Genomic DNA, 13,751 nt, shown 5'->3' with positions numbered 1-13,751 from the left:
CTACAGACACTCTTTACATAATCCGAGGAAATATCCCAATCAGTGAGGCTGGATGTGGCTTGTCCCACTTCCCATACCTGCATTGTATTGCGACAAAACTGACCCATTTCTATCTCACCCTGCGCTCAACGATACCATTTGGAATGAGTTCAACTTTGGAGGTGAAGCTACACTGATGTGGTAAAACCCAGTATTAATATTGAAAAAGGAAACATTGAAATTTGTCCAGTGAGGAGAGTGGAGTTTGTTTATCTTGAGCAGGAAATTCATTGGTCAAACCACTGATGCATGTCGGAGAGGCCATAAAACAGTTGGAGATCAAAACACATGCGGGTCCATTTACAGAAGAACCAAAAGGAGGAAGCAAGACGTTCCCTTATCGCGGGCCACATTAACGTCAACATGATTTCACCTGGGCCGGACCATTTAAATATAATATTTAGATTTTTTTTCACAAATGGATTAAAATAACTGGATTAAAATCCCTGAATATTCTGTATTTTTACAGATCTGGGTTCAAATCCAGGTCGGTCCACCTGTGTGGAGTTTGCATGTTATCCTGGGCCTGCGTGGGTTTTCTCCGGGTACTCCGGTTTCCTCCCACATTCCAAAAAAACATGCATGGTGGGCTAATTAGACACTCTAAATTTCCCCAAATGTGAATGGTTGTTTGTCTCCTTGTGGCCAGCGATTGGCCGGAATTAGCTGGGATTGGCTCCAGCACCCCCTGCGACCCTAGTGAGGATAAAGCAGTTCAGAAAATGAGATTAGATGAGATTTTATGACATTTTCAAAGTCGTTTAGAAACATTTTTGGACCAAAGTAAGTGACTTTGGAGGGGAGAGATGAGAACAAGGAAACAGCAGGTCTTCTATGGGAGGGCGGGTGATAGATACAAAGTGAGGGAAGGAGAAAGCGGATTTGATTCTTTCGGTGGATGCGAGTGCAAAGAAAAGGAGCACAAGGGCTGGAGGGACGTTGGAGCGCGTTTTTTGGTGCTAAGGTGCGTGTGGCGTGCGGCTTTTTGGGAGCGTTTTGCGGGGAAGGAGACTGCGGGGAAACTTTACCTTTTGACTTGTGTCGCCCTTTTCCCTTTTCTTCCTCCAAAAGTGGCTTCTGGAAGTGAGGAAATGTGAAGAAGCTTAAAGTATGGCATGCGAAGATGTTTTCTGCCAATACGATGGCGATGGTGCACTTCGTTTGTATTTTTATGAGTCTCGTCTACTTTTTCTCTTTGGTGACTTGGTGAGTGCCAGATTTTCAACGGCTGATATTTCCCTTCTTTTTTCTTTCTTTATTTTATTTAAACAAATCTCTAAAGTGTTTGGTTTTCTTGTTTAGTTTAAAGAACACCACAGGGCAAACAAAGAAGGATGAAAGGATCTATCCAGAGAATTTTACAAGGATTTTAGACCGGCTTTTGGATGGTTACGATAACAGACTAAGACCTGGATTTGGAGGTATGTTTTTAAATGATATTTTTCATTCTAAATCAAGTTGATTCTTCATAGGTACCAAAAAATAAATGAATTCCTCCTAATAGCCAATGATGTCAACAGCAAGTCAAATAAACTCAGTCAGACATTGACAAAAAAAACAGATTGCCAGATTGGGAGGGTTGCCAAGAACTACTCAAAACCAGCATCTCCCACTTTAAATGACTGGGACGTCTATATACGTCAATGGCACTGGAAAATCACACTAAATGATCAATACAAGGCCTCCCTGCCCCCAAAAAATAGACATACCAGCAAGTTAATGTCAAATTTGATTAAAAATAAATAAAAAAAGACTTTAAAATCATATTATGCAAAGATGACGCATGCATTTTTTCCCAACTTGGAGATGACATCACCTCCGTAGGTTTGACCTCAATTTTAAAGGAACATCCAAACTACGCAATATAAAAGATCATATTTTTATCATATTTAAAGCCATATGTCTCTGCTTATATAATTGTGTGGCAATGAAAATGCTTTAATGCACAGTTCAAGTGCTAAAAGTGCAGATTTATTTCCCTGAAACCAATGCATATGCATTATGGCACCATCACATTAAAGCTTATCCCTACTGCAAAGATTTTATTCAAGGGAGGGGTGGAGAAAAGTTAAAAAATAAGGATTTCAGTCGAATTTAAAAAAAAAATCCATTAGGCAGATTTGGCTGACTTCATTCTGACAGACTCTGAAAATGCTGTTTATGCAAAATGTTAAGTGTAAAAAAAGACTTATGGATTATGTCTTGTGGGGCATTTAAAGTTGAACTTGATATGTTTTTTACTGTCTTTATTAGGTCCTGTTACTGAGGTCAAGACAGACATTTATGTGACAAGTTTTGGGCCTGTCTCAGATGTGGAAATGGTATGCATATCAATTGTAAAAACGTCTATGTATTTTATTCTTATTCATCAGATTGTCACTCCAGGTCAAGAGGAAAAAACACAAGGAAAATCTCAGTGTTTTACCAGACAAGATGTATGTCATAGCACTGCCAAGATTGACCAATATTATATTAGATTAGATTAGATAACTGTATTTGGGAAATTTCATTGTCACAGTAGCAAGGGGTGAGAATACAGACACAGAAAAATACATTTTAGACCTAGGGTGGGCAAACTTTTGGGCCTGAGGGCCACATTGACTTTAAAAATATGACAGATGGAGCACAAGATACGATACATATAAAAAAAGTGCATCCGTTAACAGTACATATGAAACATAAACAGAAAAAAGGACTAAAGTATTAACATACGCATTACGCATCATTAAAGTCAAAAGTATAAAGTACAAAGTCAAGTAAATAGCGATTATACCATTTAATTGTTCCATTTTTGAGCAGTATAATATCAATCTGAGTCCAGAATATACGATATATCGACAATACTTGATGCCTTGTTTTGTCTATTTGACATTGTAGGAATACACAATGGATGTGTTCTTTCGTCAGACGTGGGTGGACCGCCGATTGATTTATGAGGGTCCCATTGAGATTTTAAGGCTGAACAACTTGATGGTGACCAAAGTGTGGACGCCAGACACTTTCTTCAGGAACGGCAAAAAGTCAGTGGCCCACAACATGACGGCACCCAACAAACTGTTCCGTATCATGAAGAACGGGACCATACTCTACACCATGAGGTCCTGGTTTAATACATCATTTATATTCAAAAACAAACCTTCATATTCAGAAAATGAACTCTGAATGTAATCATAGGATATTTTTAAATGGATACAATTATTAGAGGAATGCTAAGGATATTTTTGCTGGTTTTTAACTGTCTCCCTTTGTTGTCTTTTAATGGTAACAGATTGACGATTAGTGCCGAATGCCCCATGAAACTTGTGAATTTCCCCATGGATGGACACGCTTGCCCCCTCAAGTTTGGAAGCTGTAAGTTTTACACACGAAAAAAAATAACAAAAACAAAATGTCAATCCATTTTGCTCCTGAAATAGATTCTTTGCTGAAATGCAAAATGTCTGTCTGGCAACAATAAATAATGACATATTTCATTCCTAACAATGAAAGCTCCAACTCAGCACCATTGTTTTGTGGTCAGCAAAAAAAAAACGCCCTATCTCAATTGAACTAGCTTCTCAAATAGAACAGCTCATTCTTATCGGGTAGAAGCAGCAATTTCGAGATGATATCTGCAAAAGGAGAAACAAGGAATAGAAATCCCGTTTGCCTTTGCTCTTGGGCAATCTCAGTCAATTACACAGCATGATGACATTGGAGAGGACAAATTCCAGTTTTTCTATGTTTGTCATCCCCTTTTGCTCCGCCCCTTTCCGTCCTCCTGGTACTCACCTCCAGTCAGGAGGAAAGAACCCTAGATGTGATGTGGCCTGAAGCTAAGGAAAGGTCAGAATCCCGTCCCGTGCCCCGGGATAGCAAAGACCTATGCAAGCTACTTTCCATATCTGGCTTATGTATGTGTATGTGTACTCATTTTCCCCCTCTTTCTCCTTTGCCTTCATTCCCCCACGCTCCCTCTGACTTTTTTTTTGTTTTTTTTTTTGCTACTCCATCTGGACTTGTGCGCGCACTCCATGACACACCAGAGTCATTTCGTTTTGGCAGCACAGTTGGTATCCTGCTGGTGTAGAATCCCATAGGGAGTGGAAGGCAAAGACAGCTGTCATTTTGTTGTGCATTTATTGAGTGGGAAAAGTACTCAGATGGGAGAAATTGGGACATTAAATGCCATCTTGATAGGAAGTAAGGTAGTCATACTAATGGATTGATGGCAGGTTTTTTTTAGAGTTGGCAAAAGTGGTCGTCTGGACTCAAGGAAAAGTGTGTACAAAAATTAAAGATTGCTTAAAGTAAAACTTATTCGACTCCTATACAAAAGGAAACTATTTTCAGAGCTAAAAACTCCTCGGAAATCCCCAAAAATTGTCACTTAAATTTCGGAAAAGTACCAGATTTGTGAGTGAAGTATGACTGACCCGAGTTACAAGTTCTGACCAATGATTCGTCTTTGTACGATATGTGAATTGCATTCACTCTGGATAAACTCTGGAAATGGGACAAGGGTACTTCCTGAAATGGGGTCAACGGAGGTTGGCAACTCGGCATTTTTCCCTCCTGACAATTGTGCAAAAATACTGTGTCGTTAACCTTGTGACTAGACCTTATTGTTGCCAGTACATGATTTGAACTAGATGAAGCAAAAACAAAATATTTGTATTGACTTATCATTGATTGACTTACTGACAGCAAGCATGATTGATTTGTCTAGATGCCTATCCCAAAACTGAGATGATCTATACTTGGACCAAAGGACCAGAGCACTCAGTGGAGGTTCCTCCCGAGTCGTCTAGCTTGGTTCAGTATGATCTCATCGGCCAGACGGTCTCCAGGGAAACCATTAAGTCCATCACAGGTGAGATTTTTGCAAACTTTCAGTATTTTCCCAACCATGTGTTGCTTTTTTCGCTCTTTTATAGACTCGAAGGATGTTCAGCTGTCCTCACGTATCATGTTTTCGGCCTTTTTTTGCCCCTTTCTTTTAAACACATGCCAATGCTAAAGTAATATTTTAGCAGCCTCACGATGATGTACATGGCATCCATCCTCTTAAGTCAAAATGTTCATTTGTTTCTTTCCATGAGTGAAATCTGTCAGAAATGTTGGTTGGCCACACTAATTCTTCTTTGGTTGTGTTGCAGGTGAATATGTGGTGATGACGGTCTTCTTCCACTTGAAACGAAAAATGGGCTACTTTATGATTCAAACGTATATCCCCTGCATTATGACAGTAATCCTCTCCCAAGTGTCCTTCTGGATAAATAAAGAGTCGGTTCCGGCACGCACTGTTTTTGGTACGTAGACCCACCCCACTCACTCACTCATTGTGTCCTGTGTACTGTTTAATATCTAAATACTGTTTAATATCTAAGTACTGTTTAATATCTAAGTACTCTTTAATATCGAAGTACTCTTTAATATCGAAGTACTCTTTAATATCTAAGTACTCTTTAATATCTAAATACTCTTTAATATCGAAGTACTCTTTAATATCGAAGTACTCTTTAATATCTGAGTACTCTTTAATATCTGAGTACTGTTAAAACCAGCTCTCAAAATTATATACAAGAGAGAGTGTTTAATATCTAAATATCTACATTTTTTTTTTCAACAGTACTTAAATATTAAACAGTATTTAGATATTAAACTCTCTCTCTTAGATATTAAACTCTCTCTCTTAGATATTTTATTCGAGAAATCTATTGTTATGTATCATTTCATATATTGACTTTTCAGCTTTGAGGTCCATTTCAGCAATTTGTTTGCCTTTGATTGGCATCCCATTATAATATAGCGGTCATGTCACGGACACAAGGCGGTGCATTTATGTTGATTGAGGACTCTGGCACGCAGAATGTTCTCGACTGCCAATGTAAAGGGGATTTTCTCCAAATTCAATTATTGCTATTGGTTAAAGACAGAGGACGAATCATGCACTGTTAGCATATCGAGCATCTTTCTATTTTTGTAACAGTTACACGTGACCTTGTATACTCTCTCGCGTACGCACTTATCTTGTTTTTTTTTTCATGCCATCGTGACTGTGACAATGTGACATTCCATCAGATTCATTACATTGTGTCATTTAGCACTGTCATACACATTTTTATTGAGTGGCTTTGTTATCAAAGGGGGAATCTGAACTTTTTGTACATTTTCAACTAGACACATTTGTACAAAAAAAGAAAAGTTGGACATCTACTAAATAAGTCATTAGTGATGTCCCTATCTGATACACAGTATAATTATGGGTTAAATTTATGGCTATTTTTGGAGTATCTGACAGTATCAGGCGTGTTTTCTATAGAAATTATCATTGGGAGAACAATAGTTAGGGTTAAACTTACTAAACAAATGATGTTAACAGAGCCTGGTGTATTATTGGTGAACAAAGCTTTTCTTAAAGAGACTGCTTTAATATGAAAAATATGAGTTGTCATTTACTAGTTACATTTTTTTACTGTTTTAAAACTATGGGTATGGGATCAAAGTTGGCAAAGCATATATTAAACAAATCACATCAAAAGTAAAAAAAAATACATCATTGGTAAATACTAGTTCAACTAAACTTTCTTAGGACACAATAAACTTCCAATCCATTATTAATGACCAAAAATAGTTACTTCTCCATTCAAGTAATACATAAAATTGCTATGACATTTTTTTACTCTAATGAGCATAAGAAAACTATAGATTTTATGTTCCATATGTTGAAGCACTGAGTTGGAATGTAAAACAACACTCGGAAAAATAAGTGTGTTTGGTGCAGTTTCTATTTCAGACCAACAGTATATTACAAAGTTGTTGTGCTTGCTTTAATGTGGCAGGTTGTCTCGGTTCACTTCCCCTAATCCCAAAGCAAACCTACTTGTGTGACTTTTTTCCTTCCAATCTCTCATTTTAAACCTCTAAAGGCATCACCACCGTGCTGACCATGACGACACTCAGCATCAGCGCTCGCCACTCCCTTCCCAAAGTGTCATACGCCACCGCCATGGATTGGTTTATCGCCGTCTGCTTCGCTTTTGTCTTCTCTGCCCTCATCGAGTTTGCCGCTGTCAACTACTTCACCAACGTGGAGATGGAGCGGGCCAAAAAGAAGCCGGGCAAATGCCCCCCTGTTCCTCAAAGTACACCAGTCAAGGTCAAGGACATGGATGAAGTACTGCAGGTAAATTCTTCCAAGATAAATGTGCTTATAAGTTGCCTATAACAAATGTGCTTGCTGTGCTTTACCTGAAACACAATCAAGGTGTACTTTTTCCAATAGAAAAACTCAAATATACATGAGGAGATGGTTAAAATCATGTACAGTGGTACCTCAACATACGAGCAATTTGAGATACGAATACATATCTTGACATATGAGCAGATAGCAGACGCAAGTTCATTTAAATTTGTTTTTGTTATGAGCACGTTGCAGTGCAAAAAAAAATCTGTGTAGACTGCTTGAACTCTACCTGTAAAGTCCTTGGATAGGCCCGATTGAAACTCTCAGTTTTCGAGTGTAATATAGAAAATGGTGAATGGAAATGAGTACAATATCTTGAAATTCTCGACTTAAAAAATATGCACATGTCAGTTGTTTCCACTAACTTCTTTAAGTTGCCCTCTCCAGTCCAAATCCCACTTTGCTGTAATCATGCACGAATGCAGTCGAGTGACAACAGCACTTCAGTGGATTAGTAGGTTGCCACGGCAACACAGCCTGCTTGCATCTGTATAGGTTTCGTCGATGCTTGTTGGCGGAAATGGCAGTTTTACACCAAAAGTGGCTCTCCTTGACCCCCCCAGAAGGGACATGGCATGATGAGTCCACTTTGACGCTATTTTACAGCTGATAACAAGCAAAAACACACGCACTCCATGGCTATGTCCACATTGGACACAATAACGGAATATTTTCAGTTTTCAAAGGTTGGCCGGGGGTGGATTATTCCTGGAAATGCTTTACTGCCAGGCAGCTTCACACTCTTGCCTTGCTGTAAAACATCAACTCCCAAAGGATAATCTTCTTTGACTCTATACTGCTTTAACACTGTGATGTTCTACTATACCTACTTTCTGTTTTAAGCTTGTGTGAAATGAGTGAAATCCTTTATAAGTGACATCTGCATTACTTTGACGTGGTGATGAAGGCCATCTGTGATCACTTTGCACTGTACCAAACATAAGGGAAAAGAAAGTTATTTTTTCACATCCATTTTTAGCACCGCTTATCCTTGTCACAGTCGTAATTTGGGGCAAAAAAGTGGACTACATCCATTTATCCTAACAAGGGTCATGAGGGTGCTGGAGCCTGTCACAGCCAACTATGGGCAGTAGGCGGGGTTACACCCTGAATTGGTTGCTAGCCAATCACAAGGCAAAGAGAGAAGTACAACCATTCATTCTCATCCTCCGACCACTTTTTTCATTCATTTGTTTATTTTCTGAACTGTTTATTCTCACATGGATCACTGGGTGGTACCCAGAGAAAATCCACGCAATCCCGGGGGGACTGTTTTGTACATATGCTATATATCAAATTCTGTTGACTATTTAATAGGTTAATTTCCCGAAGAATTGATATCAAATGAGCATAACATGAACAACATAACATTGACCATGACTCAATGTATAGTATTGTTGGTTATGGTCAAAGGTCATGTTATCTTTTACTATTTAACTCCGTTTTTAAGCGCAGCAAAGTGCCCAAACATTTCTGAAACGCATTCAAAAGTTTTGAGAAGGTCAATTTAAACCCACCAGTAAAGGTTGCATTTGAAAAGTTCATCCTGAAATTTCACCATCAAGTCAAATAACCCCAATGTTTTGTGACTTGGGAAATAATGCAACTTTATTGAATACATACTTGCTTAAAAAAACTACATTTTCTGTGCTTTGACAGCAAAACCCGGACACTAACGGCAACCTGAGGAAGCGGATGAATTACATAACTCACCAAGACATAAACCACCAAAAAGCCCAGTCCACAAGTAACATTTCAGGAGTGGGCAGGCCTCGACCGCTTCGACCTTTAAACAGCAGCGTCAACGGCAGCTCCAGCACCCTCTCCCGCTCCAGTCCCAAATCCGAGAGCGTTCTCAGCGTGAATTCCTCGTCGGAGGAAAAACAGCTGGTGAAAACCACGCCTCAAGCCGCCACTTCCACGCCAGACGCGACTTCCACGCCAGACGTGACGGCGGCGATACCACGCGGGCAAAACCCCGCCTCCGCTTCCCTACAGCATCTTCTGGGGCCCAAACTGGAGCGCCTCCAGATGATGGGCAACAAAGTGGAGCTAAAACAGACTCCGTGTTCCCAGCCTTCCTCTGCCGGTATGGGCGGAACCAGCAAAATTGACAAGTACGCCCGGATCCTTTTCCCAGTGTCCTTTGGGGCATTTAACATGGTTTATTGGGTGGTTTACTTATCTAGGGACACCATGGTGGCTAAGGGAGGATAGACCCCCTCGCCGTCAAGTGGGAGGAGCCAATTTGTTTCATAAATTGGACGCAAAGATGAAATATAAGCAATGTGAGAAATATGCTGCCAAAATATGAACACAAGTACCTTCATATAGTGAAACTAACCCACTGGATTATGATTTTATCCTATTTTTATCGTTGGATTTGATTGGATAACTTTATTCAACCCGTATTTGGGAAATTTTATTGTCACAGTAGCAAGAGGGTGAGAATACAGACACAGCAAAACATATTTTAGACATAAATAAGTTCATAAATAAATACATGAATAAATAACTGTGTTGCTGAAATATTGATATATTAATAATGATAATATTTAATTGAATATTTATTCATTTTATTTCAAAATAAAATAAAAATATTCAATGCATTTATATTAATAATAAATACTGAGATCTATGCTTGTGTATGTGTATTTAAAGCTCTTCACCAGCTACCACTTCAGTATGAAACAGCGCATGAGATGACTATTTTTCTATCCTGTATACATACGGCAATATATGCGTGAATGTGTGCACTGCCATTTAAACTGTACACATGTGTATATAGTTTTACTTGGACTTATTTGGTCAATTGTAATGCCCTGACTTTTGTATATTAAGATCTTGATTTGGATTTGAAATGGAAACAACAAAACAATATTTGACCTCATCGTAGTCATGAAAAACTTGTTGTACAGCACTTAATCACAAAGCAACAATCTTTTACAATATATATGAATTCAGTCTGTGTTCAGCAACACATTCGAAAATTAATATTTGGGAATCGAGCAGATATGTAACTGGTTTAATAGCATAGAAAATGCTTCTGGTTACTCCACCACTCCAACAATAAAGTTGTCAGATGAATCTTTTCCATTTATTTGAAAGGTAGATTGTAACAGATATAATGGATATGTTAATGAACTTGAAAAATTATCTCACTTTATTAAGTGACCCTGTATATATATATATATATATACATATATATATATATATACATATATATATATATATATATATATATATATATATATATATATATATATATATATATATATATATATATATATATATATATATATATATATATATATATATATATATACATATATATATATATATATATATAGATGAGTATGGATGTATATTACATTTCCTGATTTCCCCCCTTTTAAATCAATAATTGTCATTTCTAATCCAGTTTTTTAGTTCAAATATCATTTTGTAAAATCTAAAAATATATATAATAAAACTAAAATAAACATTGTTTTGGATCTATAAAAAATGGAATATTCAGGTTATTTTAATCCAGTTCTTTCAATCCATTTATTAAAAAAAATCCAAATATTATATCTAAAAATGATCCGGCCCATGTGAAATCAACGTTAAAGCGAACCAAGCCGAGTCTGACACAATTGTCCTAGTGTATACATGGTCCGCACACACATGCACATAAGAAAGCCCCAGCATGTGTGTGGAGCCCTGCCTTGTGTCTTCATCCCTGTAGTTGTGATAATTGGCCCCAGTGGATGCGATGCGTTGGTCTAACAGGAGGGATGATGCTGTCACGCCAGCGGAAGACATGCGGGCTGATCGTCAGATCAAGATGCCAAGCGCCACTCATCTCTCCCGAACACAGTCATGTGCGAAATTGATTTTGCCGTTATTGCTGCACTCCCACTCGTTCCTTCTCTGGCTGCCACAACCACAAGCGGAATAGTTCTCCTCCCCACCACAAAAACAGAGAACAGGCTTGTCCTAATGAGCAGACAGTCAACAACAGATTGATGTTTGCTGTTTATGTGCTCTAAACAAGTGTGAACATGATTGATGGAGCTGCAAATGCTACAATGTGTCACATTTTTTATCTGGCCTTTCAGTTTTTCTAGTTCAAGAATTTATTTATTGTGTTACTCACACAATTTGAGGGTCCGCAGTCAGAAAGTCAGTTGAGCGCAGATGTCCAGGAAGCCCCCTTCTGACCCTTCCCATTGAGCACAGGTGGAATGCACTCTTCCCCTATTTTTTCCATCGGAGCCAGTCTAGCTTGTGGTCCAGATCCTTCACAGTTGTCCAATGCAAAAAAACTGCGCTTTCCACCTGTCTTGGTTGGATTACCTGCATGTGTCCTCCATTTTTGTTTACTATACAGTCATTGGTGTGAGATATTGGACATGCTCAAATGTGAAACATGAACCTAATAGTACATTATAATAGTGAGTTGTCATCAGAGGTATAAAACTTAAAACAGGTGCACAAGCATCTCATTATGCTAATCCACATCAGTGAAGAAGACTGCCTATTTTATATGTGCAACTAAAGTTTTGCCATTATGCTTATGGCAAAACAGAAAGGGGACAACTTGGTACCCAGTAATGTCCCAGTGTGATATTTGTGTTTGATCATCTTTAGGAAAATGTCATGATCTATTTCATTGTGTCAAGGGGTGATGGAGCGACAGAGCTGGACTTGTAATGCTTGCGAGCTTGTGATGATTAAATGCCTGACAGGAGGCAGATGGTAAAGCTAGCAGGAGTTCAATGCATGCTGATTTTTCTAGTTTTTGTCACCAGCAGTCGCTCTGCTGGACTGTGAAGGTTACGCTTCCATGATATACTACGCACACAGCGTGGTTGGCTTCTATAGTCAGATGAGCATTGGAGGGGGATGCCATTGGACTTTCTTGGACTTGTATTGATTCAGATTAGACTTTTGTTTTTGTAAACCTTGTTTCCATTTATGCCAACAGTAAAATGACCTTTCATGTTTGAGGTCAAGTTTTTAGTCAATTACTATGTGTGGTCACAAAAGACAAAATATATATATAAAATTCCCATAGTACACACAAACTTATTAAAAAAATAGAATGAAAAGTAGAAGAATAAAAAGATGTAGTTTTCATTGTAGTATTAAATTGTGTATATATATTTCAACAACATGCTTATTTATTAACTTATTTATTACCTATGTATATATATATTTTACCTATGTATATATATATTTTATATATACATATATAAAAACTGGAAGAGACACATTTGCTCACTATTTGGTCTTCATCTGCCATCTGCTGGTTATTTTCAGTATAACCTACACACCTGAATTATTGACATTCTCCAAATGAATCACAATTTAAACTGAGTATAAAAGAGAAATGCACTATAAATCTCACTTATTTTCTTAAAGGGCAAAAAGAGACACAACCAATCATGCTCACAATCATGCTTCCGTGTATGTTTTTAGGATGTGGGAAGAAACAGGAGTACCAAAAAGTACAAAAGATGATTATATTGATATATTTAATAATTGTTTTAAGCTTATGCACAATATATTTCACTTAGGTTAGCGTGTGTGAGAGAGAATGTCATGTCACTGTTTTAAATGGCACATCTCCAAATCAGTACCCACAGGTAGCAGCATCTGAAATATCTGTCATTTCCTTGGTAACCAATCCTTCCATTTCCTAGGTAACAAGTCCTTTCTTTGTCATGTGATCTGGAGATGTTTCCCAGTATGACAGCGAGCCAGGGAAGACAAATTGGATGAGATCTATTTGAGCACAAACACACTCGTTAATTTTAGAATTGGATAAAAAAAAAAAATGGAGCGCTTGTTTGAATTTACCGTCATGAGACGGCCAATCCGACATGACCACCAAAAAAATATGGATGAATTGCACTTGACGTAGTTTCCCTGGTAACCTGAGGTCTACGAGTTTGTGAGTGCACTGAGTGCAACACACTGTCACATTACAGATTTACTAAGGTCAGGGAACAGACCTTTTTGTTTTCATCAGCGATACGTGGCGGCGTTTCATTTATACTGAGTTATATAAGACTTTGTATAAGCATAATTTTTTTTTGATGATGACATCCTGTGGCAGCTAAAAACATGAACTCTAGGTGAACTTGTGCGTTACTCGATGTTTTAAAATGGCCGTATGCTAAGCTGTATACATTCTTAGGCCCTTCGCACATCTTTGTATTGAATTACATTTTCTTTGATTTGTTAACTTTTCGGCTCTTGCCATGCAAAAATGGGGAAAAACTGGAAATGTGGAGAAATTCACCCTGAATTGGAAATGGACAAAATTGGAATTGAACCCACGTCCTTAGAGGTGCGAGACCGACGTGTTAACCATTCATTCCACCGGACCGCATACTCACCAATGTTAAATACTTATTTATGTTGTTGACTACTTACTCAGTTGACTCTTTGTTTGTGTATTTGTACTGTATTTTTTAATGCATTTACTTATTTATCT

At 38.0% G+C, this 13,751-nt stretch overlaps 1 protein-coding gene across 3 annotated transcripts; it reads left to right on the top strand.

Moving 5' to 3' along the window:
* Positions 1-893: 893 nt before the first annotated feature.
* On the top strand, positions 894-9,782 carry gabra4 (gamma-aminobutyric acid type A receptor subunit alpha4). 3 transcript variants are annotated; one of them, XM_077732677.1, is made up of 10 exons: positions 894-1,003; positions 1,111-1,245; positions 1,342-1,460; positions 2,293-2,360; positions 2,917-3,137; positions 3,308-3,390; positions 4,748-4,891; positions 5,178-5,330; positions 6,951-7,207; positions 8,927-9,782. In XM_077732677.1, exons 2-10 carry the CDS (start codon positions 1,163-1,165, stop codon positions 9,482-9,484), a joined length of 1,686 nt encoding a protein of 561 aa, XP_077588803.1. In that variant the 5' UTR covers positions 894-1,003; positions 1,111-1,162; the 3' UTR covers positions 9,485-9,782. The 3 variants fall into 3 exon arrangements, with proteins under 3 accessions (XP_077588803.1, XP_077588804.1, XP_077588802.1); XM_077732678.1 differs by having other exon boundaries at positions 922-1,245; positions 2,917-3,059; XM_077732676.1 differs by having other exon boundaries at positions 922-1,245.
* Positions 9,783-13,751: the final 3,969 nt, after the last annotated feature.

Source organism: Stigmatopora nigra, chromosome 14 (assembly GCF_051989575.1).
Source record: "Stigmatopora nigra isolate UIUO_SnigA chromosome 14, RoL_Snig_1.1, whole genome shotgun sequence".
NCBI classification, from domain to species: Eukaryota; Metazoa; Chordata; class Actinopteri; order Syngnathiformes; family Syngnathidae; genus Stigmatopora; species Stigmatopora nigra.
This window is presented reverse-complemented; position numbering and strand designations above follow the sequence as displayed.

Excerpts from the sequence above, each read along its gene's own strand:
- gabra4 (XM_077732677.1), top strand. The coding sequence starts at position 1,163 with ATGTTTTCTGCCAATACGATGGCGATGGTGCACTTCGTTTGTATTTTT. Across the intron at positions 1,461-2,292 it reads ACTAAGACCTGGATTTGGAG|GTCCTGTTACTGAGGTCAAG; the intron begins GTATGTTTTTAA and ends TGTCTTTATTAG. Across the intron at positions 4,892-5,177 it reads AACCATTAAGTCCATCACAG|GTGAATATGTGGTGATGACG; the intron begins GTGAGATTTTTG and ends GTTGTGTTGCAG.